This window comes from Elephas maximus, chromosome 1, assembly GCF_024166365.1.
Source record: "Elephas maximus indicus isolate mEleMax1 chromosome 1, mEleMax1 primary haplotype, whole genome shotgun sequence".
In the NCBI taxonomy this organism is placed as follows: Eukaryota; Metazoa; Chordata; class Mammalia; order Proboscidea; family Elephantidae; genus Elephas; species Elephas maximus.
Genome location: NC_064819.1, coordinates 30,699,194 through 30,726,048, shown reverse-complemented (window position 1 = coordinate 30,726,048; position 26,855 = coordinate 30,699,194). Strand labels below are relative to the sequence as shown.

The 26,855-nt window shown below is 53.5% G+C and overlaps 2 protein-coding genes and 1 long non-coding RNA gene across 12 annotated transcripts; 2 read left to right on the top strand and 1 right to left on the bottom strand.

The window, feature by feature from the left end:
• The first annotated feature begins 1,822 nt into the window (after window positions 1-1,822).
• Window positions 1,823-7,080, top strand: LOC126074049 (uncharacterized). 2 transcript variants are annotated; one of them, XR_007516901.1, is made up of 4 exons: window positions 1,823-2,028; window positions 2,543-2,597; window positions 3,116-3,367; window positions 3,507-7,080. It is a non-coding gene; the product is annotated as an uncharacterized LOC126074049 (long non-coding RNA). The 2 variants fall into 2 exon arrangements; XR_007516902.1 differs by having other exon boundaries at window positions 3,116-7,080.
• THPO (thrombopoietin) lies at window positions 2,430-7,144 on the bottom strand. Of its 5 annotated transcripts, none has more exons than XM_049881368.1 (6): window positions 7,064-7,144; window positions 6,722-6,849; window positions 6,338-6,424; window positions 3,560-3,727; window positions 3,245-3,325; window positions 2,430-3,167 (listed from the first exon to the last, which is right to left on the bottom strand). In XM_049881368.1, the coding sequence occupies exons 1-6, from the start codon at window positions 7,074-7,076 to the stop codon at window positions 2,745-2,747; spliced, it is 900 nt and encodes a 299-aa protein (XP_049737325.1). In that variant the 5' UTR covers window positions 7,077-7,144; the 3' UTR covers window positions 2,430-2,744. The 5 variants fall into 5 exon arrangements, with proteins under 5 accessions (XP_049737325.1, XP_049737329.1, XP_049737316.1 ...); XM_049881372.1 differs by having other exon boundaries at window positions 2,430-3,128; XM_049881359.1 differs by having other exon boundaries at window positions 2,430-3,325.
• Window positions 7,145-10,678: 3,534 nt separating this feature from the next.
• On the top strand, window positions 10,679-20,773 carry CHRD (chordin). 5 transcript variants are annotated; one of them, XM_049881338.1, is made up of 23 exons: window positions 10,679-10,870; window positions 11,090-11,193; window positions 11,669-11,798; window positions 11,928-12,056; window positions 12,151-12,250; window positions 12,380-12,467; window positions 12,829-12,970; window positions 13,084-13,224; window positions 13,307-13,389; window positions 13,467-13,614; window positions 13,766-13,872; window positions 13,981-14,100; window positions 14,919-15,075; window positions 15,405-15,625; window positions 16,105-16,218; window positions 16,540-16,806; window positions 16,926-17,019; window positions 17,120-17,176; window positions 17,539-17,642; window positions 18,108-18,210; window positions 18,909-19,063; window positions 19,231-19,330; window positions 20,378-20,773. In XM_049881338.1, exons 1-23 carry the CDS (start codon window positions 10,723-10,725, stop codon window positions 20,431-20,433), a joined length of 2,868 nt encoding a protein of 955 aa, XP_049737295.1. In that variant the 5' UTR covers window positions 10,679-10,722; the 3' UTR covers window positions 20,434-20,773. The 5 variants fall into 5 exon arrangements, with proteins under 5 accessions (XP_049737295.1, XP_049737287.1, XP_049737279.1 ...); XM_049881330.1 differs by having other exon boundaries at window positions 10,679-11,193; window positions 20,381-20,773; XM_049881322.1 differs by having other exon boundaries at window positions 10,679-11,193.
• Window positions 20,774-26,855: the final 6,082 nt, after the last annotated feature.

Genomic DNA, 26,855 nt, shown 5'->3' with positions numbered 1-26,855 from the left:
TTCCATGAGGTGTTAGAAATAGTGTTTAGGGAAATGGGTTGAAAATGACCTCTGCAGGGAGCAGAAAAGGTGTTTCTTTTGCCTCACTGGAGGGGGAAGGAGGAAGGCCTGAAGGTAAGGGGGGTGCAGTGGGGGTGGGTGAATTTCTGTGGGAATCCTAGAATCTCTGTGGAGTCAGGTTTTTGGGGGGTTGGAGAAGGATGGGTTTAGGTTAGATGGAGAGAACTCAATTACTGGTAGTAGCTTGTGAGCCATCATAGCAGGCTGTCCTGGTGCCCTGGGGTAGCAGAAGCCAGAGAATTGGCATAAAGTTGAATGGGGTTAGGAGTGTTCTGGTTGTAAAAGCTTTTTGCCTTTTGTGTCAAAGGGTAGAAGGGATAGAATTAGCCAGTCAGGGGTTAGAGTCTCAGTAGTGGCAGATTAGTCACACTGGAGGAGCCTGCCAGTGCTTTGCATTTGCCCGGGACCAACCGGAGTTAAGTCCGACGCCTGAAACTTTCTGGCTATGTCCTGGCAGTTTTACCCACCTTGCCTCTCGCCCGCCTGTGCCAGGAACACAGAACTCTCTGCCTCTGCTTCCTGTGGCTTACCTTGTCCCGAGTGTTGGCACTCTCGTGTGTCGTAAAGTGTTTTGGTTTGATCATTAAATGTACATTACAATTTCCACTCCCCAGTCCCTCAGCTGCCTTCTGGAACTCCTAGTGTGGATGAACTAATTCTCTCCTGCGCCGAAACCACCACTAGCCGGGATTTGGACGGCATCAGGACCCTGTGCATCTGTTGTCCCCTTCCCCATGGTAACTGCTCTGTCTGTGAAGGCAGACGCAGATACCTGGCCATGTCTAAATTGGTCATCCCCACCAAGAGCTTTGGTTTTTTACCCAGAACTCTTTAACTCTTGATGTATTTACTCCCTAAGGGTGGAAACTGTGGTGGCATAGTGGTTAAGTGCTATCACTGTTAACCAAAAAAGGTTGGCAGTTCAGATCCACCAGGCACTCCTTGGAAACTCTGTGGGGCAATTGTCACTATGAGTCGGCATCGACTCAACGACAGTGGGTTTGGTTTTTTTGGGGGTAAGGGCTGGAAATCTTTCACAAGTGAGTAGAATCGCCAAATGACATATAGGACAGTGCATTAGAGCAGAGAGAGTACGAACTGCACAGTGACCTAGATGGGCTGTGTAACCATTGGAAACTCACCTGGCTTCTCTGAGCCTCAGTTTCCTCGTGTGAAACAGAAACAGTACCTACCTTATGGAGTTGTTGTGAGCATTAAGGAAGGCAACATACATCAGGTTCACAGCATGCCGGCTTCCGTTGTACTGGTTTGGAATGCCGCTGGTGATCCTTTGGCATCACTGTGATGGCTTTGGGTAATTGTGGCAAGAACTCTGGGCTCTTGGCTCTGCTACCTACATGCTAACCTCTTTATCTCCTTTCCTTTGGTGGGGGGGTGGAGCGGAGAGGAAAAAGCCCCACTAGTCTTTCTTCAGGAGCCTCTAGGTGGCAGGTTGATCTTTGCCACAAAGTTTGTGTTTTGTGCTGCATAAACCTGCTCTTCCTGAGCACTAAGACAGCTTCAGCATTTATTTGCAAAGCCCCATAGCCTGCCTTGGTTTCTTTGTAGAGATGCCCCAGCATAGCTTGTGGTGGTCACACAGGACCACTGTGTAGATACCATGAGCTGCTGGGAGTTGGAAAATGAGCCTTCAACTTGTACTTGTCCCTCCTGCTGAGAGCGGGAGGAGCCCGACTCCTGCCACTTCCTGCACTTCCCCTGGGCCTCCACAGGAGGGAGGCAGGAACCCGTGCCTGGAGAAGCTGCCCGCTGAGCTGCCTGGCTTCAGCTGTTTGCTCAGCTGTCACATCCGGGTCCTGTCTTGACTGAGCTGTCTGCAGGGCCTTACCTGGGGTGTGAAGGCCTTACCGGGGATGTGAAGCGCTGCCCGGAGCCTCCCTGTTAGCTTTTGTGGTGGGGGGCCGGTCTGTGTCCCTCTCCAGAAGGACAACTGTCTCTGCTTTTCAGGTAGTTTTTGAATACCCTCATTTACTTTCTATCCATACAGACTTAGTTTTGTCTATAGTGTAGGGACAGTCTGAGAGACAACCTCTCATTTATTCCCTGAGAGCAAGGATCAGAGCCTCCCTGGAGTGATAGTAAAGAGGTTGAGGGCATCGGAGGGCCTAAAGCTTGAAGCAAAGGGAAGACCCTCTGTCTGTTTTCTGACGTAAGTGTTAGTCTCTGCCCCTGTTCAGAGACCAAGCTAGTCTGGGCCTTTGAAGGCTTATATGAAAAAGAGCATATTGATGGATTCCAATTGCTGACCTTTTGGTTAACAGCCGAGCGTTTAACTACCGCACCACCAGGGCTCCATATAGAGATGTAAATATGTAAAGAGAGTAGACCAAAGGTAATTAGTTGCTCTGATGAATATTATTGATAGCTTAAAAAAATAGCTTCTGAAGTTTTATAATATGCAGTGAAAAACGTCCCTTTTTCTGTCCTGTGTATCTGTCTTTATCGAGGCTTTGGGTTTCAGGTGGAAGCAGGAAGTCTGGTAGAAGCATATTTGTCTGCCAGGGCCTCTCATCCTGGTAAGGGAATTCTGCATGAGGGACAACACCCTTGGTGTTGGTAGTGCCCCGGTACTTTACCTTTCCTGAGACAGATTTTGGGAGGAAGAGGGGGCTTGAGATTACAGGACTGTGGGTAGGATTGGGCTTGGGCAGGTCGCAGAGGGGTCAGGAAGCTAGGGATGGAGCTGGACCATGGGGGTGGGGGAGGTGGGTGGGGGAGAGAAGAGGGTGTACTGTCCAGTAGGAGGATGGGCTGGGAAAGGAGAATATCCAGGCCAGAGGTTGGGTGGCAAAGAGCCTGTGTCTGAAGTTCCTGGGGGGATGTCTGCGGCTCCTAGGGCCCTGGGTGAGGGCCCAGGGAAAAGTCCACGAGTTCCATTCAAGGGTCCATGCGTCCTGTTCAGGTATCCAGGGATTTGGTCCAGGGACTTGGAGGTTTGGTTCATCTGACCAGGAATCTTGGCTCTGAATCCCTGCAGTCTGTTGAGAAGTCCAGAGCCAGTAGTTCTGGCTGAGGCACTGGGATTTCTCTCCAGCAATCCAGAAGTCCTGTTTGGGAGCTTGTTCACTATGAGGGACAGAGAGGCACTGCTTGGGACAGCTGTGGCGGGCAGGGCCCGCCTGGCACAGAGGGTGGGCCCTACCACAAGCAACAGGAAACGCACCTTTCCTCGGAGCAGCTGTTGGAAACTCAGGAAAATGGCATTGGGATCCTTGTGAGCTGTGGTCCTGCCCTGTGGAGGAAGCTGAGGGCAGAGAGTGGGCCTGAGGCCAGAGACTCGGGCTAGGTACGGCCACCTCCCTTGCCTCTGTGGGCATGATAGGGGACCGGCACACAGGCTTTATGGCTGGAGTGAGTATCTTGGTGGGTCAACTCTTCTGCCCTCAAAATCCCCAGAATCCCCTCTTTCCCCTCATGTCTTGTAGGCTGACTGGGTCAGAGAAGAGCAGCCCTATAGACCCCTTGACTGGGGGCTTACCTGGGTTCCCAGGAGGCCCTGCAGGGCCCCGAGGAGGAGGCGGACCTGTCCAGAGAGCTGCTCCAGTAGGGATGAGAGGCAGGTGGGGCCCACTTGTCTGCGTGCTGCCATCACCCCCTCCAGCAGGAGAGTCACGGCTCCCAGAACGTCCTGTGCCTTGTTCTGCTCCTGGGAGAGAGAGGGAAGGGAGAAGGGACTGCTCTTCAAAGGGCACACTAACAGCGGGTGGGGAGCCTGTGGGAGCAGCCAGCGGGATGAATCATAGGAGCTGAAAATTGGACAGGACCAGGGTCCCACCCAGTGCAGGAATGCCTTCACAGTCTCCGGACAGTTGGTCATCAGCCTTTGCCTGAATAACTCCAGTGTCCAGTAACCCAGCCTGGTCTTGTGCTTACTTTTAGGAAAGGTTTTTTTTTTTCCTTTTCCCTTTTCCCCTTATAATATGCTGAAACCTGTCATACTATAATGTTAACCTCTTGGTCCTGGGACTGCAAATCTACTTTTTCTGTGGCAAAACCTTAGGGTCATACGATTTTTTCACAAGGAACCTTGAGAAACTCCAGTGTAACTTAGTATACAGATAAGAGTCTATCATAAAGATCATAAAGATGAAGGGGAAGGACAGAGCTGGAATTACCTTCAGGGACCCATAGGAACTGCCTCTTCTAACCCAGTCACCCTAGGAAACCTAAGGGAATGGAGGGGGAGTCCAGGGGTTTGGAGGGTAGAAGGAGTCTCAAGGTTGTGCAAAGGGTTAATGTGCTTGGCTGCTGACTGAAAGATTGGAGGTTCAAGTCCACCCAGAGGTACCTCAGAAGAAAGGCCTGGCGATTTGCTCCCAAAAAATCAGCTGTTGAGAACCTCACGGAGCACACTTCTGCTCACATATGGGGTTGCCATGACTCAGAATCCAATCAATGGCAACCGGTCACTGACTGAGGGTAGAAAAGTTGGCCTACCCAGGAGTGCTTCCTTCCTGAGCCCCAGCCACTTCTCGTGGTACCACAAAAACCCAAAACCAACCCAGTTGCTGTGGAATTGATGCTGACTTCCGCTGACCCGTGTGTTGCAGAGTAGAACTTGTGCTCCATAGGGTTTTCAAGATTGTGACCTTTCTGAAGGAGATTGCCAGGCATTTCTTATCAGGTGCCTCTGGGTGTGTTCAGATCACCAACCTTTTGGTTAGTGCTGAAGTGATTAACCATTTGCATCACTGGGAAGACAAATTTGTTGTACAGGGTCTCTGCTGTACCACAAGACTACCACTTTCTTCCAAGCTAATCAGGTGTTTTTTTTTTTTTTTTTTTTTTCACTATTTTTTCCTTCTAATTTTGGTGAAAATATACACAGCAGAACATACACCCATTCATCAGTTTCTGCATGTACAATTTAATGAACATGGGTTGTATTCTTCACTTTGTGTCGCCATTCTCACTGTCTCTGCCCATATTATTTCACCACCATTGCCTTAGACTCACTCCCCCCTAAATTTCTCATCTGTGCATCAGAGTTACTGTTGACAATTAGATCTCATACAAACAATCCTTTAAAGAGTGCAATGCTCATGGCAAACATTGTTTACTAATTTAGCTAAACAGTTGTTTAGTTTAAAGATGACTTCAGGGGATACTTTAGGTTCATGGTCAGAAGAGCTAGAAGGATAGATTCGGGAGTTCCTTCAGTTTCAATAGATCTGGTAAGTCTGGATTCTGGAAGAATCTGAAATTCTGTTCCACATTTGATCCCCTTTTGATCAGGATTCAGCTATTGAGTCCTTGACTGAGTTGTTCAATAATGATAGCTGGGCACCATTCAGCTCTTCTGGTCTCACGGCAAAGGAGGCAGTTAGACCTGCAGTCCAGTTCCTTCAATTCCTGGATTTCCTCCTCCTGCCGCTGCTCCAGGTGGATAGAGACCAATTGTTGTATCTTAGATGGCTGTTTGTAAGCTTTTAAGACCCTGGGCCGATTTTTTTCTTAACTATTCCTCATGAGACATGTTTTGTAACCTCACTGTTCAGGTTGCCTCCTGGACACATGCCAGCTTAATATGGTCCTTCTAATTAAAAAAAAAAAAGTACTCAATCCAGTACTTTTTAAAGTGCAGCCTGATCAGAATAGTTTTGTGGGAATATTTTCACAATCTGGATGTAAGCATCTAAAGCAGCCTAAAGTTGCTAGCTTTTAAAATAGCTGCTTCAATAATATAATATGGCAAGTTTGGGGTCAGCTCACCTCCCCCAGATCTTTTTCATAGGAAGTGCTACAGCTAGAAGTTTATATGAGGGAAGTGGAGTCGTTCGTGGCATGAGCGCTAGAGTAGGACCTTACTCAGTTAACTGACATAGGCAGAATTTTATATGTATCTCTGTTCAATTTCACCTTGTTTTTGACCCAGCTTTTCAGCGATTTGAATCTTGATTCTGCCTTTTTGTTATTTTAGCTATGCTTTCCAGCTTTGTGTCATCTGTGGATGACAGGTCAGTCTTAACTTTTTCATGCCAATTTAAAAAGGTCAAAGGCACAGCAATGAAAGACTTCTGTCCAGCTTTTCATGGTGTTCAGCTTGGAGTCTGTGTAACATGTTGGGCCCACAAGCCCAAGATGATTCTCGTTCACAGGATATCATCAGAGGAGAATGTGGGTCGGGTTAGTGTGGCCAAGCTGAAGGGGAGATATTTTTAGGGCGCTCAGTAATTTTGAAGAATTCACGGGAAGCAGTAGAAAACTGGTGAAGACAGGGCTTAGGAAAACCAAGGGAAGGAGTGGCCTTTCTTACCGTCTGGGTTTTCCATTCTCCCAAGCTGAAGTCCACCGCGGGCAGCGGGACAGGTGTGGACAAAGGGTTAAAGTCTGGGCACTGGCTCTGTTGAAGAAGATTGGTTGAGCTTATGAAGGAGCTGAAGCAGAGGGAGGTATGGTGGCCCAATGACCGGGACAGGCTTCCATGAGGAAAATGTTCAGACGAGAGCTTTTAAAAGAGGACGCTATCGCAAATCACAAGCCTTGTCAGGGAGTGGTGATCAGTAATGGTGGTTTTACTGAAGACGGTAGGGGAGGAGGGAGGCGTAGCGATTGGATCAGGGAGTCAGGGGGCAGTGATGGGAGTGTAGGTATCGTACCAGTGAAGTGGATAGAGGGGACACTTCTTGGGGGTTCTCACCAGTCTGCTGTGAAGGACGTGGGAGTCGCGAAGCAGTTTATTTAGGAGTCGGGGGTCACAGGCAGGAGGAGCCGGGCTGGACAGAGTTAGTCTTGCAGTTAGAAGGAGCATGACCACGAGGAGCAATTCTTGCATGAGGAGAGGTGAGGTTGAAAGGCATGGATAAGGAAGAAATCATTGTGAGTGGTGGAATTCCCATTTAGGACCCAGACCTGACATCTGGGGACGCATTACTCCTGGAAGATGGGGCTCCCCTGCTCCCGCCCCTGTGGCGTGTCTGCCTTCTCTTTTGCCCTCTACTGTGTTCTGATCTGGCACTAGACCCCTCAAGCGTGTTCTTACCAGTCAGCTCCATTCTGGCCGTGGTGTCTGGCTGGAGTGGCTCCCTGTGTGGGGCCTCTCCCCTGAATCCTTCCTGGTGCCATGGAGGCGGCTTGGGCTCTTGAGCTTCTGGGTAGCGTGGGGTGGGGCACAGGTGGGCCAAAGAAGAGGGTCTGGAAGCTATCCTGAAAGTGACAGGAATAGTGAACTTTTAACCAAATTTCAAGGGAAAGACTGCCTGGCAGGGGAAACAGATGCCAGGAAGGCTTGAGATGCCGACCAGCCTACAACTGCTAAGGCTCTGACTGGTCCCCTGCTTCCTTGTAACTGCACCATATGGTGTCTCCTCTTTGTCAGGGGTTCTCAGTGAATCTGACCTGGGTTTGGCACTCACAAACATCCTCCAAGAGGAGAAGGACACACCCATCCACACATCTTAATTTCCCTCAAATCCTGAGCAACCTTGGTTGTTGGTTGAAGAAAATCTGGGATGAGAGGAAGAATGGAAGTCCTGTGGCACCAGCTCAGAGAAGGGAGTGAAAAACGGGATATAGGGCCAGGAGGAGGAACCCATGAACATGTATAGTGTGTGGAGGGATAGCTTCAGAGTTGGGGAGTGGGCAAAAAGATAACTGGGGCTACTAGAGGTCGGTGAGCAGAAGGTTAGGAGACTTAGATGTGGGAGAAGTTAACCTTTTGTTCTTTCCCTTTTCACCTCCGTACATGAAGTCTCTTAGAGTTCTCCTTTGCACTCCAAGTTCTGAAATACCTGGATGTGCAAGGCGTAGAGATGGACTAACAGCCTTGGGACTTCCCTCCTGAGGCAGGTTGCTCAGGAATGAGTGAGGTGATGCCTGCCTTTGGGAGGTGGGGCACTGTGGGTTACCTCCCCTGGATTCCCACCAACATCTCTCTCTCTTAGCCTGCACCTTCTTTCCTGCCCCCTCTGCAGACCCCTTCCGGTTCCTTTACAGGACCCCCCACATGGCTTCCTCCTTCTTTCACAAGTTGTGCAAAGAGGCCTGCACCTGATTCAATATTAGGATTTCCTGGAGGTCTGTCAACATGTATGAGTCCTCCCCTCACCCTCTCCTTGTGCCTTGGCTTCCCTCACCCAGCTTCCCCAGCCCCAGGACCCAGAGCCTTGAGCTAACAAGAAATGATCTGGTAAAGAGATTTGGGGCTGTGTCCCTAGGCCCTAAATGTGCCTCTTTTCCTCTCATCTCCCGGGGCCCATGTTCCCTGTCCTGAGGGCCACGGAGACTATGCCGTATGCTCCCAAGTCTGTGATCAGTCCCTCAGAAACCAGCACCCCACCCCCTACCCCTGCTCTGTCCTGCTCCTCCCATTCTGGGAAGGCGACACTCTTCTCGACAAAGGTCAGTGCCTGGAGGTTCCAGTTTGCCTGCCCCTCCCCCAGCTGAGAGCCCAACTCCTCTTTCCCGGCCTTCTACCCTCACTTAACCTAACACCCGGCTTGCCACTCACCAGGTGGAGAAGGGCTCAGGGACCCAGGTGCAGAGCAGGCCGGACTCTGGGGAGCAGATAGGTAGGAAGGCATGTGGCGTTGGGACACAGCCCCTCCAGGGCAGTGGGGTCACAGGCCTGCCCTGGCTACTTCTGCCCAATCAGAGAGCAGGGAGCCACCAGACACTGGCGAGGGCCCCCGGAAGTGACGCCTTCTCCTCCCACCCGCACTGGACCTGGAGCCCCTGCCTGGACCATGGTCCACCAACGGAGCCCAGCTCCTCCACCCACACACCACAGGGAGGATTTGAATACGGGGATCCTGTCTGTTCCTGGAGATGGGGAAACCTGGGACCCAGCTGGGGGAAGAGATGGGTGGGAGCTGAGGTTTTTCCCTGGGCGAATCTGGCAGGACATTTTTGTCTTGTTTTAGACGGGTGGGTTTTTAAGTTCCTGGTTGTCCAAATTTCTTTTCTCCAGACACCACACCTGCTGCTGAAATCCAGTAGGGCTGTTGCTTTCCTGCTTTTTCTCTGCATAACCCCCTAAGGGGTCCTGCCTCATCAGTCCCCCTTTCCAAGTGGGAATCCGGGTATTGCCTGTACTAGAGAAGGACTCTGTTAGGGGTCAGCGTTACACGGAGAAAGGCCTTGGACAGTTTGAGAGGACTGAAGTGAGATGTGTGTGCTGGGTTAAATCCGGGCTCCGCTGGGGACCGATGGTTCTGACTGCTAAGCCCGCTTATCTCTCTCCTGGCCCTGTCCTTCTCCCTTTTCCATCCCCGACCACTCCACATGTGACAAGAGGCATAACCAGGCCCATGTGTCCCTGTCTTAGGAGAGACAGCTGCTGAACCTCCCCCGCAAATACCTCCCTGCTGGCCCCTCTTCCTCTGGCCCAGGCTCTAGTTCCTTTGCTTTCCCCTCAATCCAGTCTTCTCACAGTCCCTGTCCTCAGGGGCCTCCTGGCCTGACCCGGTCCCCAGCAGCCCCCCACCCCGCCCCCACTTCTTCCTCAGGCCCTCTCCTGCTCCTCCTCCTAAGGATGGGGCTGTGGGCTAAGGAGTATGGCCTAGATCCCAGAATTCTCCAGTTCAGCTAGACGAGATGCCTCCGAAGATTAGGAAGGAGGGTGCTGGGATGGCTGGGAGGCCGGTGGGCCTGTGGGGGCTGCAGGGGAGAGGGCGTAGTCATGACCAGGAAACCAAGACAGAGGAGGTTGGGAGTGAGTGGAGAGGCAGAGCGCCCCTAGGTGAGGGCACTCAGGGTGGGTGCAGGGATGGTAGGACAGGCCTGGGGATGGGTTCCAGGGGGTGAGAAGCACAGGAGACCACTGCTCTTTCTGGTTCAGGGGCTGAGCCAGGAGAACATCCTGGGGAACAGTACAATGAGGGATAACAAGACTAATATAAAACCTTCTTCTTTGTGCCTCAGAGAAGAGGTAGGACTACTGGCCAGTGCACAGAGGTGTGGGCAGTGGTATGGGCTTTGAGGGGTGCTGTGGGCTGAGTCAGGGGGAGATCAGTTGATGGGTCTTCCCTGCACTTTGTCATCCTTGAAGACAAGTCTTCCTTCCTGGGCAGGACCCGGGTCCTTTGCCCAGTGGCCAGCACAGGCCTCAGGCCCAGCCTCTGCCCCTCCCTGGGCCGGACACGCACCTCCTGGTCCAGCTGCCCCGTGGCCACTAGCAGCGGGGGGCTCCGGGCCCCTCCTCTCCTCCCCCTCTTCGCGCCCCCTAGTTCCTCCCCTCCCCCTGCTCCCTCGTCTCCCCCTTCCCCTCCAGCCCCTCCCTCCTCCCCTGCCCGGTCCCAGCCCCTCCCTCCCTTCCCCCCCTCGCGATCCGGGCCGCGGCTGCTGGGCCGGACCCCCCCGGGCTCAGCCCGGCCCCTCGCCGAGCCGCCGCCGCCGCCCCGTTTGCTGAGGAGGAGGCCCCCGGCCGGGGCGCCGGGCGCCGGGCATAAAACGGGCCGGAGCCGGCGCCCGGGGCACTAGAGCCGCGTACGGGCCGGGTCAGCGCCCGCCGGCCCGCCGCGCTCCTCCCGGCCTCCGCCTGCCCCGCCCGGCCCGGCGCCGACTCCGCGGCCGCCCGACGAGCCCCTGGCCACGGCGCCCGGCCCCGGCCCCGGCCCCCTCCCGCTGGCCCGCCCCCGGCCCGGCCCGCCTCCCTCCGGGCGCCCTCCTCCCTCCCGCCTCCCCAGCTGTCCCGTTCGCGTCATGCCGAGCCTCCCGGCCCCGCCGGCCCCGCTGCTGCTACTCGGGCTGCTGCTGCTCGGCTCCTGGCCGGCCCGCGGCGCCGGCCCCGAGGCCCCCGCGCTGCCCATCCGGCCCGAGAAGGAGCCGCTGCCCGTTCGGGGAGCGGCAGGTAGGTGGGCGCCCCCGGGGAGGCGCGGGCGGGGAGTCCTGCTTCGGGCCAGTCCGCTACCGCCCGGAGGGGGCGCCGGGCGCAGGTGGCTGGGCGCGGAGAGCCAGGAGGGATGGGCGCGGGCCGCGAGGCGCTTGGTGCCCGGGGACCCAGGCCCGGCTGGCAGCGCCCGGCAGGCAGGAGCGGGGCAGCGGCCGCCAGCCAAGCCCGTTCCCGCAGGCTGCTCCTTCGGCGGAAAGGTCTATGCCTTGGACGAGACGTGGCACCCGGACCTGGGGGAGCCCTTCGGGGTGATGCGCTGCGTGCTGTGCGCCTGCGAGGCGGTGAGTGGACCCCGCGGCCAAGGCCAGGTCCCTGGGGCGTGGGAGAGCGCTGGGGTCCTGGGACTTCGGAGTGCACTGGGAGCTGCTGAGGAGAAAGGGGCGAGTCCGCAGACAAGGATGTATTGGGATATTTTTCCAGCAGAGAAGGGGGTGGGGGATGTCCCCTTCAAGTCTCAGGTGTTGGCTATCATCGATCGCCCACACTGTGTCCTGCTCTGTGCCAACACGGTTATGTGTTGCTCAATTCCCACTACGACTCGGCTAGATAAAAAAAAAAAAAAAAAGATATTATTATTATTCCCCCCGTTTTCCAGGTAGGGACCCGAAGGCCCAGAAAGGTTAGGTCATGCAGTTTCTAAATGGCTGAAGCGGTCCGACTCAGCGAGACGACCCTACCCTGGTCCCGGGACCCTCCCCCATCGCCCCTGGGTCTCTCCTTTTGCACTCACCCTGCTTTCTGTCTTCTCATGAACAGTTCCAGTGGGGTCGCCGTGCCAGGGGTCCGGGCAGGGTCAGCTGCAAGAACATCAAACCCGAGTGCCCAGCCCTGACCTGCAGGCAGCCGCGCCAGCTGCCGGGACACTGTTGCCAGAGCTGCCCCCAGGGTAAGGCCGGCTCCACCACAGGGGGAGGGCGGCAGGGTCAGGACGCGAGGTCCCGGGCCACGAGGATCGGGGCGGCCAGCTGATCTCCCCATGGCCAGCTGAAGCCCGGGTCCTCCACCCCCGGCGCAGAGCGCAGCGGCTCCGAGGGGAAGCCGTCGGGCCTGGCCTTCGAATATCCGCGGGACCCGGAGCACCGCAGCTATAGCGACCCCGGGGAGCCGGGCGCTGAGGATCGGGTGCGGGGCGACGGCCACACGGGTAGGCGGGGGCCGAGGGGGGGATGGGTGGGCCGTGGTCGGGACAGACCGCAGCGGCGGTTGACAGTGTTCGGGCCCTCTCCCTTCCCTCGCAGACTTCGTGGCGCTGCTGACCGGGCCGAGGTCGCAGGCGGTGGCACGGGCCCGAGTCTCGCTGCTGCGCTCTAGCCTGCGCTTCTCCATCTCTTACCGGCGGTGAGAAAGGGGCGGGCGGGAGGGAGGAGGGGTCAGCTGGGGGGGAGGAGGAGGAGAATTGGGAGAGTTGGGAGGGGCTGCTTCTAGCCCAGGCCGAGAGCCCCGCCTCACCCTACTTCTCTTTCTCAGCCTGGACCGCCCCAGCAGGGTTCGCTTCTCAGACTCCACTGGCAGCGTCCTGTTTGAACACCCTGCAGCCCCCACCCAGGAAGGCCTGGTGAGATGATGCCATTTATGAGCACTTGTCCAGTCTGAGCGCTGTGCGAGGGCTTGCTATGCACTGCTTCCTTTGGTCCTCACAACAGCCCAGTGGGAGGAAGGCACTGACATTATGATGCCCATTTTACAGATGAGGGAACAGAGGCTCAATAGCAGAATGTGATTTGCTCAAGGTCACACAGCTAGTAAGTGGTGGAGCCAGGATTTGAACCCAACCGTCTGGCTCCAGAGCCCCCTTCTTAAGCTTGCTAGGAGAATCTGGGGTCTTCTGCCCATATTTTTTCCTCACCAGGGCTGGGCCTCTCAGCTGGCCCATCCTGTGTACTGTCTGAGTAGGGCCTCCTTGTCTCTTGCTCCAGGTCTGTGGGGTGTGGCGGGGAGTGCCTCGGTTGTCCCTGCGGCTCCTTAGGGCAGAGCAGCTGCATGTGGCTCTCGTGACACCCACTCAACCGTCAGGGGAGGTCTGGGGGCCTCTCATCCGGCACCGGGCCCTGGCTGCAGGTGAGGGCAGTCGATTGCCCTGGATGTGAAATTCCGAGGCATCTCTGTTTCCAGGAATGGGGTGGGCTGAGGAGGGGACTTTTGAATTGGCTCTTACGGCCCCCCTTCCCTAGAGACCTTCAGCGCCATCCTGACCCTGGAAGACCCCCCACAGCAGGGCGTGGGGGGCATCACCCTACTCACCCTCAGTGACACAGAGGACTCCTTGCACTTTTTGTTGCTCTTCCGGGGGCTGCTGGAACCCAGGAGTGGGGGTAAGTGGGATGGGGGCAAAGCACATGCGATGCCTGGGGGACCCCTGCCTCTCAGAGGTGTCCACATGTATGGCCGTTGCAGGACTTGCCCAGGTTCCCTTGCGGCTCCAGATTCTACACCAGGGGCAACTCGTGCGAGAGCTCCAGGCCAACGCCTCAGCCCAGGCAAGTGAGGGTCAGGCTCTGGCTGCCACCTACTCAAGCCTCTGGCTGCTGTCTACTGCTTCCTGCTCTGTCTCCAGGAGCCGGGCTTTGCTGAGGTGCTGCCCAACCTGACAGCCCAGGAGATGAACTGGCTGGTTCTAGGGGAGCTGCAGATGGCCCTGGAGAGGGCAGGTGGGCCAGGGCCACGCATCAGTGGACACATTGCTGCCAAGCAGAGCTGCGATGGTGAGGCGGAGTGGGGCCTGGCACCTGGGCACAGGCATGCATAGCTGAGGCACAGACAAGGGCCAGTGAAGGGGCAGGGAGAGGTGTGGGAGGGGAGCTGAGAGTGTGAGTGACCGTGGGCAAGACTGCCACCTGTCCTGTCCCTCTGCAGTCCTGCAAAGTGTCCTTTGTGGTGCCGATGCCCTGATTCCAGTCCAGACGGGTGCTGCTGGCTCAGCCAGCCTCACACTGCTAGGAAACGGCTCCCTGCTCTACCAGGTGGGCATCGGGGCCGCAGGAGCTGGGGAGGGCAGCAGGGCAGGGACTTGGCCTGTGATGCTCAACACCAGCGGCTCCCATTCACCTCCCCCCAACCCTGCCCACCAGGTCCAGGTGGTAGGGATAGGCAGCGAGGTGATGGCCATGACTCTGGAGACCAAGCCTCAGCGCAGGAACCAGCGCACTGTCCTGTGCCAGATGGCCGGCCTCCAGCCTGGAGGACACATGGTGAGGACTCCAGGCAGAACGGGGCTCCAGCACCTGGTCATACAGGGCCTGTGCACCAGGGCTGCCGGTGCTTGGGCTGGGGAGAGCCAGGTGGGGTGAACAGGGCTATTCAGTAGCATTCACTCATTCACAGGTTCTTTCATTAATTCATTTAGCCCATTTTTAGTGGGCTCCAAGCTAGGGACTGGAGTACAGAGAAACTCAGATGTGGTTCCTGTCCTCAGCCTATTCGCAGCCCAAGGAAAGGGGTTAGACAGGGAAACTGGTACAATAGACTGAACAGAAACCGAACTGAACCCGGTTCCGTCGAGTCAATTCTGACTCATAGCGACCCTATAGGACAGAGTAGAACTGCCCCATAGAGTTTCCAAGGAGTGCCTGGCGGATTCAAACTGCCAACCCTTTGGTTAGCAGCCGTAGCAGCTAACCACTACTCAGTAGACCAGACAATAATAAATGTGATAATAATTGCCACGGCTGAGCTTTTCTACCTGCCACGGACTGCACTGGTTGCCTTACTTGTATCATTTTTGGCCCTCACAGTACCCATTTTATAGAGAAGGAAGTGAAGGATAGGAGAGGCTAAGTACAGTAACTGGTCTAGGGTATGTAGCTAGGAAGTGGCCAAGGCGGGACTTGAACCTGGGCTGTAAAGCTCTCATCCAGTGTTACTGATGTTATGTGGACGGGTGCATGGGTATAGTGGGGTTACTAAATGTGGGAAGGCTTCAGAATCTTGAGCTTGTGGGAAAGCTGAGGAGGGGTTTGTCTGGGGTCTGGTAGGCCATGGCTAGGGCTCACCCTTCCTGGCCCCCCAGGCTGTGGGTGTCTGCCCTGGGCTGGGTGCCCGAGGGGCTCATATGCTGCTGCAGAATGAGCTATTCCTGAACGTGGGCACCAAGGACTTCCCGGACGGAGAGCTGCGGGGGCATGTAGCTGCCCTCCCTTACAGTGGGCACAGTGCCCGCCACGATGGTGAGTGTCCCCAGGGATCTGCCTGCCCTTTGGTGTCTTCTAAACTGTGACTCAAGCGTGTGAGGGATGGTGCCAGAGGGCTTGAGCCTGGTGTGTCCTTCTGTGTGCTGAGCCTCCAGGCTGCCATCTGGAGAAGCTGGGGATGGACGGGGTGGCCTGTGGGCAGACCCACCCTGCTGTTACGGGGCAGGGGTCTAAAAGTTGCTGCTCACTGGGCCCATGGACAGTGTTTTCCAGCTCATGGAGTCTGGGTCGGGGGATGCGGGGAGTGCTGGGGTTGAGGTTGCTCTAGGCCACCTTCTCACCTGTCACCTCTTCTCTGGACCCAGCGCTGCCTGTGCCTCTGGCGGGAGCGCTGGTGCTGCCTCCTGTGCGGAGCCGGGCGGCTGGCCATGCTTGGCTTTCCCTGGATACCCACTGTCACCTGCACTATGAAGTGCTGCTGGCTGGGCTTGGTGGCTCAGAACAGGGTACCATCACTGCCCACCTCCTTGGGCCTCCTGGGATGCCAGGACCCCGGCGGCTGCTGAAGGGATTCTACGGCCCAGAGGTGAGGACACGACGGCAAATATCGACTGTTCAGCATGGAGGGCTGCGTGGGCCTGTGGTGGGGGAAGCAGAGAACAGGCAGCCTGGTGTGGTAGACTGGCCTGGGCTCAGGAGTCAGACAGACCTGGGTATGCCTCTGCCTCAGCTGCTTACTAGCTGTGTGATCTTGTGCAAGCGACATAGGCTCTCTGAGGTAATCTGAATAACGCACTTGCAGTAAAACAGCTTTCGCTATGCATTCTCCTCCCTGGGTCCTTTCTTGGACAGTACATAGTATCCTGGCCCTCCACAGGGGCTGGGGGGATGGACCAGCCCTAAGAGGTGGGCGGGTTGCAGTGGATTGGAATCAGAGAGACCCGGCTTCCAAGCTCCACACCATTGCTACTGGGTGTCACTACCTCCTTGGGTCTCAGTTTCTTCATTTGTAAATTGGGGACAGTGGGCTCAGCCCTGTCCCTTCTCCCATCCACTTGTGTGCAGGCTCAGGGTGTGGTGAAGGACCTGGAGCCGGAGCTGCTGCAGCATCTGGCGAAGGGCACTGCCTCCCTGCTGATCACCACCAAGGGTAGCCCCCGAGGGGAGCTGCGAGGGCAGGTAGACCAGCAGTGTGGGAGGTGGGGACAGTGCAGAGCTGGGCTGGCACTGTGTCCCCTTGGCTGGGGCCATTTTGGCGTTCTGGGGGTGGTAGTGTAAATGCCCTGGCTGGCTGGGAGGATGAAGCCAGACAAGGTGTGTAAAAAGGCTGGCACAGGACCGCCGGTCGCTGACAGCTGGATGACTGCTCTGGCTAATGGCATCCTCCTGGGGAGCCTGGCTGCTCAGGGGGCGGAGGTGTCTCAGGCTTCCTGGCTGGTCGCTGCTGGTGGAGACACGAGGTGGAGCCACCGCACCTCCTCAACCGGCCTCTCCTTCCAGGTGCAAGTCGCCAACCGCTGTGAGGTGGGCGGCCTGCGCTTGGCCGCGGCAGGGGCCGAAGGGGTTCGGGTGCCCGGAACCCCGGAAGCGGCGGCCCTGCCTGCGCTGCCTGCCGCGTCTGGCCCCGAGGCCTCAGCCCCCGCCAAGCCCGGTGGCCCCGGGCGGCCTCGAGACTCCAACTCGTGCTTCTTTGAGGGGCAGCAGCGCCCCCACGGGGCTCGCTGGGCCCCCAACTACGACCCGCTCTGCTCGCTCTGCACCTGCCAGGTCGGAGGCTGGGGCTAGGGAGGGAGGTAGCGCGGGCGTGGAGGTGGGGCGCACTGGGACCTGGAATCTGAGGCAAGGGGGCTGGGCAGCCAAGTCAGCGCCCCCACCTCGGCCCGCAGAGACGCACGGTGATTTGTGACCCCGTGGTGTGCACGCCGCCCAGCTGCCCGCACCCAGTACAGGTGCCCGACCAGTGCTGCCCAGTGTGCCCGGGTGAGTGCCTGGTGGGGGAGGGCAGCCAGGCAGAGGATGGGGTCTCTAGGGAGGGAAGGGGGCGTCACCCTCGGCCCTAGACATGCCTCTGGCTCTACAGAGAAACAAGACGTCAGAGACCGGGCGGGGCTGCCCAGAAGCCGAGACCCTGGAGAAGGTGAGCTGCGAGTGTGTGGCGCCGAAGGGGCTGGAGGGGGCAGGAGAATGAGACTATGTGTGCAGGGGTGAGGGCAGGAGGGGGCAAGAGGATGAGTGTGTGTGCAGGGGTGGGAGCAGGAGGATGAGACTGTGTGTGGAGGGGTGAGGGCTGAAGTGGGCAGGAGGATGGGACTGTGAGTTGAGGGGTAAGGGCTGAAGGGTCCGGGTCCCTAGTGGCACCTGGCAGGCTCATTATTGTTAACAGTGTGTGAGTGGGCTCTGAGGTTAGCCTAGTGTGGGTTGGCCTGAGGTGCCAGCCTTGGTTGTGGGCCCAGCTGTTGAGCTCAGCACTAACCGAGGCTGGACACTCTCCCCCACCAGGCTGCTATTTTGATGGTGACCGGAGCTGGCGGGCAGCGGGTACCCGGTGGCACCCTGTCGTGCCCCCCTTTGGCCTAATTAAGTGTGCTGTGTGCACCTGCAAGGTATACCTGCCCAGTTGTCTCCAGTGCCTAACTCTGGCTGGACCCAGCTCAGCCTCCAGCTGGGTCTGCAGAGATGGGGTGGGGCTGCCGGGGCAAGAAAGCCACCCTTGGGTGGGGGGGTTCAGGGATCGAAACAATACTAGAAAAGTTCCTTAGGCTTTGAGAGTCAGCTTCCTGTAGGAAGAGGGCAAGGCTGACCAGGGTGAGGATTCTGACTCTGCTCTATGTAGATTGTGGGCACCTTTCTGTACCTACGTGGGCCTCACTTTCCGCTCCTAGAAGCAGAGATGACAGCACCTACCTTGCAGAGTTAGAATGAGGGTTTGAGTTGAGATATATAAAGCACCAGTTCAGGGACTCTGAGTAGAAGGCCCTGGATATATTACGCTTGAGATATGGAAAAGGAGAAGAAGGAAGCAGGAGGCGTATATGTCCCCCTCCTTCCTGACACCCCTTACCTTACAGGGGGGCACTGGAGAGGTGCACTGTGAGAAGGTGCAATGTCCCCGGCTGGCCTGTGCCCAGCCTGTCCGCGCCAACCCTACCGACTGCTGCAAACAGTGTCCAGGTGAGGGAGGTGGGTGCTGAGGGGATGCATAGTGAAGGTGGGGGGAAAGGATTTCTCAGTTAATTCAGCACTTACTGAGCACTGGTCTGTGTCTAGCCTGGAGCCAGGGCTCTAAGGCAGTGAAAAGAATGTATGTGTGTCTGTGGGGCACGATGAGTTCCAGTTCCCAGTCCACCCATCCATCCACTCATCCTTCTGTTCACCCATCTATCCACTCATTCATCCACCCATCCATCTATTCACCCATCCGTCCATCTATTCACCTGCCCATCCATCCATCCATCCATCCATCCATCCATCCATCCATCCATCCATCCATCCATCCATCCATCCATCCATCCATCCATCCATCCATCCATCCATCCATCCATCCATCCATCCATCCATCCATCCATCCATCCATCCATCCATCCATCCATCCATCCATCCATCCATCCATCCATCCATCCATCCATCCATCCATCCATCCATCCATCCATCCATCCATCCATCCATCCATCCATCCATCCATCCATCCATCCATCCATCCACCCACCCATCCATCCACCCACCCACCCACCCACCCAAATTTATCGTCTATAGAATGCCGGGAACTACTAGGTGCTGGAGGTTCAAAGTCAAATAAAACATGGGCAGCCCTCACAGAACTCACATCTGTTGACCCTTTCCTTCTTCTCTCCCTTCCTTCCTTTCAACAGTGGTGTCAGGGGCCCGCCCCCAGCTGGGGGACCCCATGCAGGCCGATGGGCCCCGGGGCTGCCGTTTTGCAGGGCAGTGGTTCCCAGAAAGCCAGAGCTGGCACCCATCAGTGCCCCCCTTTGGGGAGATGAGCTGTATAACCTGCAGATGTGGGGTAAGTCAGGAGCAGGGGACTTGTATGAGGTGGGCATTGGGGGCCTGGCTGGAATAGAGAAAACTTCCCAGGGAGGGCAGGTTCCTGGAGACAGGCTCCCCTAAAGAGGCTGAAGGCAGCCATGCCCTAGAGCCTCTGGGGGACCCTCATTTTCTGTGCTGCTCCAGTCAGGGGTGCCCCACTGTGAGCGCGACGACTGTTCACCCCCACTGTCCTGTGGCTCGGAGAAGGAGAGTAGATGCTGCTCGCATTGCACACCCCAGAGGCGTGAGTGGGGGCTGACTGGGAGGCCTGGGGAGGGCAGTGAGCACCTACTGTGTGCCAGACCCCTGCTGCCTGCTTCACAAATGCCATCCCCTTCCACCCTCACAGCCACCTGGTGGGCTGTTGTTTATTACCTTTGCTTAAAAAACAATATTCTTTCTTTTTTATTGTGTTTTAGATGAAGTTAATTTCTCCTACAAAAATTTATACACATATTGTATTGTGACATTAGGTGAAATCCCCACAATGTGGCAGCACATTCACCTTTTCCACCCCGGGTTCCCTGTGTCCATTCAACCAGTTCCTGTCCCTTCCTGCCTTCTCATCCTGTCCCTGGACAGGAGCCGCCCATTTGGTCTCATGTGCCTGATTGAACTAAGAAGAACACATGTATTATTTTTTGTTTTATAGTCCTGTCTAATCTTTGTCTGAACAGTGGGCTTCGGGAATGGTTTCAGTTCTGGGTTAACAGTGCATCTGGGGGCCATAGTTTTAGGGGTTCTTCCAGTCTCTGTCAGGCTATTAAGTCTGGTCTTTTTACGTGAATTTGAGTTCTGCTCCACACTTTTCTCCTGCTCCATCTGGGACTCTGTTGTGTTCCCTGTCAGGGTGGTCATTGGTGGTAGCCAGGCACCATCTAATTCTTCTGGTCTCAGGCTGATGGAGTCTCTGGTTCATGTGGTCATTTAGTCTCTTGGACTAATATTTTCCTTATGTCTTTGGTTTTCTTCATTCTCCTTTGCTCCAAGTGGGATAGGACCAATTGATGCATCTTAGACGGCCACTCACAAGTTTTTAAGACCCCAGACGCCACTCACCAAAGTGGGATACAGAACACTTTCTTAATAAACTTTGAACAAACGGTACTTATGAAGCTCAGAGCAATTAAGTAACTAGACTAAGATCACACAGCTGGTGTGCACTGACTTGCTTCCACAATTCTGACCTTTTTGGGACCAGAACAGAAAGGCTTTGCTCTGCGTTCCTGCCTTTCTCTAGGCCACCCATCCCTTCCCTCCTCGTCCCACTTTCACCACCTTCTATCTCCAGCAGCCCCAGAGACCAGGACTGTTCCAGAGTTGGAGAAAGAAGAGGAGAGCTTGTAGTGAGCAGCCAGAAGGCAGCATGACCAAGAGGATGGGGTCTGGGCTGGGGAAGGGGCAGTGCTGAGGACCCTGGACTCTCCTGTGGGAAACCCAGTGCCTTTGGCTCCTCTTCTCTGCCCCTTCTCCCTCCCCCACTACCTCTGGGAACCACTGCTCCACAAGGGGGAGCGGCAGCCCCTTTGGGCCAGACCAAGGCCATGTCCACTCCCACTCCCGCCCTGTCACCCTCTGGTCCGTCCCTCCCGGCTCTGCCCTAGAAGCCCAACCCTTTTCCCTCTGTACATAATGCCACTGGCTTGTTTGGATTTTTAATTTATCCTCACTCAGCACCAAGGGTCCCCCCCGCCCCCCCCACTCCACTCCTGCTGCCCCTGAGCTGAGCAGAGTCATTATCGGAGATTTTTGTATTTATTAAAAAAATTTCTTTTTCAGCTTTTGGGCTTGTGGTTGTCTTTTTATGGCCAGGGACCTGAGTGGGTGCCAACGGAGAAGGGCCTGAGAGGGAGGAGCTTCCCTGTCACCCTTGGGGAGCGGGTAGGGAACTGGAGAGGGAATGGAATGGCGGGGCAGTTGGCTGGCATACCTGGATTCCTCAGAGGAGGTTGGAACTGTCCTTGAGATGGACTAGAGCCTCGAGAACTCAGGCAGCCTGATGCAGGTTTAGACCCGAGATGAGTTTCTACTGGTCTATCCACATGCTGGCATTTTTGCTTGCCCCATGATTGAAGATGCTCCAAACAGAAAGAGAAGTGTCCCAAACCTTTGTCTTCTCTGTCTAAAAGAAGGAAAGCTTTCCTGTTATCCATCTTTTCTGGAAATTAATTATGTTCTGGACCAGTTCTGGGACAAATCTGTATCAGAGTGGGCGGGTATCATCCTGGTCCAGCTCTTGGTTGAGCTTATTTTGGGACCAATTAATGTTAAGTCGCCTCATTCTCATTCCTGCCACCAGGAACTAGGGATTCCACAGCCTCACAGGCTACAGGGAAACAAGGGCATGGGAACAGAGATCTAACAAATATGTGAACTTACAGATCTAGCTTTTGTATCAACGCTGCGGAGTACACAGAGTCTGGAATTCTATGATCTGGTAGGGTAGTTGTTGCTGGGTGCCAGTGAGTCAATTTTCGACTCATAATGACCCCATGAACTGCCCCATAGGGTTTTCTAGGGTTTACAGAAGCAAATCACCAGGACTTTCTCCCATGGGGTTGCTGGGTGGGTTTGAACCACCAATCTTTTGGTTAGCAACTGAGCGCTTAACCGTTACACCACTAGGGCTTCTTTGGTAGGGTGGGGGAAAGGGAAATCATCCACTTCTTATTTACTGTTAAGCATGAAGTTATTGTCACAGCCTACAGAAGCATCAAGTTCCAGGTCTGCCCTTAACTAGCTGAGTTATTTAGCCTCTATGAGCCCCTGTTTCCTTATCCGTAAAACAGATATACCCCCCCTCACAGGATTCAATCAGAAAACATGGATTAAGCAGCTCAGTGCCTGGCACAAATTAGCTAGGAAAGATCACTAAAGGAGGTAGGATTTTTGGAGCTGGTTTAGAAAGAAATAGGGTTCCGATACATCTGTGTTTTGAAGAGAAAACGACCCCATGGCGAGTCCTCCACTTTGCCATATTCTACCTCTGAGCCACGTTTTCTGCATTTCCTGGTGACACCCTTTCCCACCTCTTATACACCAAACCCAGGTTTTGGGACCTCAGGTGAAGAAGAGCCCTTGAAACCATACTATGGTGGCACTACCCGAAGCTACCGGCAGTCAACAGGTGATGCCTGTTTCTGAATAGATGATGGCGATGACTTAACAACGGTAGTTTTCAAACTGTGGCCACCGACTTGTGAAGGTGCCAAGGGGCAGAGGAAGAGATGGGAGCTGGGGTGAGCCCAGGAACCTGCTGGAAGAGAGGCATCCAGGGCCTCCTACCTGACTCTCAATGTCTAGGAAAGTCTACTCCAAAGAAGGGTTGGTTGCTTTAAAAAAAAAGTTCCAGAACGATTGTTTTATTGTATCCCGGCCTTAGTCTTTTATGAAAACAATAACAGAAAAACAAAAGTACTGATGCAGTGATAGAAAGCGGAGGTTGCTAAAGTAATACAGTCCAAACTATGAGAGCCAGAACACAACAGGACTGCCTTGTTTTTCTGGGTCTCGGAGCTTTCCGCCTTTGACAGTGAGCAGTCACCACTTTTCTACTGCTCCCTATTTAGTGGATAAGATTTGCATTTTCCTTCTCTGGCAGGTTTCTGTCTTATACACAGGTTCCAGCTTTCGAAGATTTTGCTGTCAAATTGGGACCAAGAGAGAGTTCACTGGGTATGCTGGAAAGGACTCATTTTAGCTCGCTGGATTTAAGGTAATCAGAGATGATGTGTGAAAGAAAAAATCACAGAGAACATGTGTGAAATGCTGGGAATATATTGGTGAAGATGGTGATGAAAGGGGAGGGATTACTAGGGACCCTTTGATTGTAGTCCTTAGGGCCTTGTTTGACATGTTTTCATGTAAAAGGGGGGGGGGTGGTGGCAGGATTATTTTTGCTCCTTGTAAAAATAAATCATGTGAACAATTGTAATACAAAATGCGTGGGCAAGAAAGAAGCATTCACCTCTTCCTTCAACCCCTGGACAACCACCGTTAACATTTTTACACATTTCAAACTTAAAGAAATGCGCTTATGTATATTTATAGGTATATGTAGATCTGCTGGAAACCCTGGTGGTGTAGTGGTTAAGCGCTGTGGCTGCTAACCAAAAGGCCAGCAGTTCAAATCCACCAGGTGCTCCTTGGAAACTCTATGGAGCAGCTCTACTCTGTCCTGTAGGGTCACTATGATTCAGAATCGACTTGACGGGACTGGGTTTGGTTTGCTTTTGGTTTGGGTAGTTCAGCTGCAAAAGATCTCTTTAAAGTGTTAAAAAGCAAAGATGTCACTTTGAGGACTAAGGTACGCCTGACCCAATCTTTGGTGTTTTCAATCGCCTCATATGCATGTAAAACCTGGACCACGAGTAAGGAAGAGCAAAGAATTGATGCCTTTGATTTATGGTGTTGGCGAAGAATATTGACTATACCATGGACTGCCAGATGAATGAACAAATCTGTCTTGGAAGAAGTACAGCCAGGATGCTCCTTAGAAGGAAGCCTAGTTCCGTCAACAAGTGCCCTGGTGTACCCGACTCTGGCAGCAAGCTCTCTTGCTCTGTGGATGGGCACACCCGCTGCGCAGGCTCACGCCAGTCTCCTGGTTCTGCTGCGGCTGTTTCTCTGATGCTGCTTCTTGCCTTCTCATGCCATCTCTGGTGTTACAGTACTCTCTCTGTCTCCTGGGTCTAGGAGGTTCTCAGTGCAGGGATCCCAGGTCCAAAGGATGCGCTCTGCTCCCGTCTCTTCTTGGTGGTTATGAGGTCCCCTCTCTGCTCTGGGGTTGGCTCTCTTTTAAGCCTAGTGGGATGGCAAAACTGATTAAGCCTCTTGTTAGGGTTCCATACACCTTATTTGCATGGTCCCACCCTCCCAGTGTTCTGCATTATTAGCAAGCTGTCCAATTCCCTTGGTAGGCTATAAGCACCTTAATTACTTAGTCCCACCCAATCACTTTGCCGGAGTCACAAGATCATGGTGAGAAAGTCCATATAAAAGCTTATTCATCACACTACAGGTATTTATTATTTTCTTAGCAATTTGTAAGATTTTAAGATAGTGTCTCCCTCTTTTTTGGAGTTAACTCATCTCTTTTTTTTAAAGTTTTATTGAGATGTATTTAATATACCGTAAAATTCACCCCTATTTATTGGTGATCAGGTCATGTTGTTGTTAGTTGCTGTGGAGTTGAGTGGATTCCTACTCATGGCTGACCCCAGGTGTGCAGAGGAGAGCTGCTCTGGAGGATTTTCAAGGCTGTGACTTTTCAGAAATAGATTGCCAAGCCTGTCTTCCTAGGTGCCTCTAGGTGGATCTGAATTGCCAACCTTTTAGTTAGTAGTTGAGGGCTTAGCCGTTTGCATCACCCTGGCGGGGGGGTGGGGAACTTTGCGGTCGAGTTGATTTTGACTCATAGCAGCCCTATAGGACAGAGTAGGACTGCCCCATATAGTTTCCAAGGCTGTAATCTTTACGGAAGCTGACTGCCACATCTTTCTCCCGTGGAGCAGCTGGTGTGTTCGAACCGCCAACCTTTCAGTTAGCAGCCAAGTGCTCAACCACTGCACCACCAGGTCTACTAAATTCGCCCCTTTTTAAAGCATACAGTTTAAAAGTTTAAAAGTGTGCAGAGTTGTGTAACCATCACTGCAGTCTAATTTTGGAAAAATTTGAACACCCCCAAAAGAAATCCTGTACCCATGAACAGTCACTCCTGGTTTCTCCCTTCCCTCGTCCCCTGGCAACCACTAATGCACTTTCTGTCTCTATGGATTTACCTATTCTGGAAATTTCACATAAATGGGATCATACAATATATGGTCTTTTTTTTTTCCCCCTGGCTTATTTCACTTAGCATAATGTTTTCAAGGTTCATCCAAGTCATAACATTTTTCAGAACTTCTTTCTTTTTTGTGGCTGAATAACATTCCATTGTACAGAGACCACACTTTGTTTGTCCATTCATCTGTTGATGGACATTTGGCATGTTTCCATTTTCTTGTTTTCACTGTGAATGGTGCTACTATGAACCTCTGTGTACAAGTTTTTGTGTGTACATATGCTTTCAACTCTCTTGGGTATATATATACCTAGGAAAGGAATTGCTGGGCACATGGTTCTCTATGTTTAGCATTTTGAGGAGCTCTCAAACCGTTTTCCATAGTGACTATACCATCTTACATTCCCATCAGCAAAGTATGAGAGTTTAAATTATCCATATCCTCACCAACACTCGTTATTGCCTGTCTTTTTTATTTTAGCCATCTTAGTGGATGTGAAGTGGTTTTGATTTGTGACTAATAATGCTGAACATCTTTTCTTATGCTTATTGGCAATTTGTATATCTTCTTTGGTATATAGTGCCCTTTCACATTAAAAAATTTTTATTCATTTATTTTTATTTTTAGAATTTATTAAAAATTTTTAATTAAAAAATGTTAAAATTCTGGGTATAGAGCCGTTTTGTATGTCAAGTGCACTGCATAGCTTTAAAACTTTGCTTTTTCACTTTGTTCTCGTATTTTTTTCAATGTTAAATTTAAACTTTTTATCCAGGTAAAAGATTCAATCTTTTCCTTTACGATTTTCTTCTTGGCATCATGATTAGAAAGTTCGTTCTCCTCTCAGAATGGTAGCAATACAGCAAGGAGTACTGTGAAGAACAATAAGAAGGAAAGCTGCCATTTACTAAACTCCGATTCGTGCGGGACACTTTTTCCACACTGTCCTGTTTAGTTCTCACGACAATCCTGCATCGTAACTATTATTGTCATTCCTGATCTACAGATAGAGAGACTGAGGCTCAGTGAGAGAAGTGACTTGTCCAGGGCCACAGAGACAGTCAGTAGTGGCTGGAATTTAGTTGGGAGGATATGTTAGATGCTGGAGCCCAGTGTAAACAGCCTATGCCCTGTGATCAGATGGACTCAAACAAACAAACAAACAAAAAAAAGCAAAAACCAAACCTGTTGCTGTCGAGTCGATTCCGACTCATGGTGACCCTACGGGACAGAGTAGAACTGCCCCATAGGGTTTCCAAGGAGCACCTGGTGGATTTGAACTGCCGACCTTTTGGTTAGCAGCCTTATCTCTTAACCACCATACTACCGGGGTTTCCGAAATGGATTCAGCCAGTTTTAAATCTGACTTTCCCGTGTGACTTTGCTGAAATTACTGTGGCTCTCTGAGCCCTGTAATGGGGTGACAATGGCCACACCCTTAGGATGTGGAGAATCTAATAAGAAACTGGTCTAAAGGAGCTCCCAGTCCCACACCTCTGCCTGGGCACCCCGAATCTGTTCCCACCTCTTCTCATGGGATTATGGGGAGCTGAAGGCCAGGGACAGAGCTGCCCACAAGTAGGGCTAAAGGACCACGATTCTGCCTTGGTAAGACCGAGATTTGAGCAAGAAAACACAGGAGAACATGGGGGTGTCATTAAGAATGGCTTCTCAGTAGGGAATCCCCACACTGGGGGAAGCAAGTGAATATGTTAAAAATTAATTTAGTCAAACCCCAAGTGTTGGAATGACCAAAAGTGATTCACCAAACGGCCAATTCACCAAATCTCTGGGTGCTTTTTTGCCCAGCCCCAGCCCCTGCAACACCTCTGCCCCACCTGTGAAAGGTCTGTCCTTGACCCAGATTAGGTATTTGTGGGTATGCATGTCTGCACAAATAGAGAAAGCTTTGGACTATGTTTCAGGGAAAGCTGACCCTTTGCATTTAAAATGACCAAAAAAACTAAACCAGTTGCTCTGGACTTG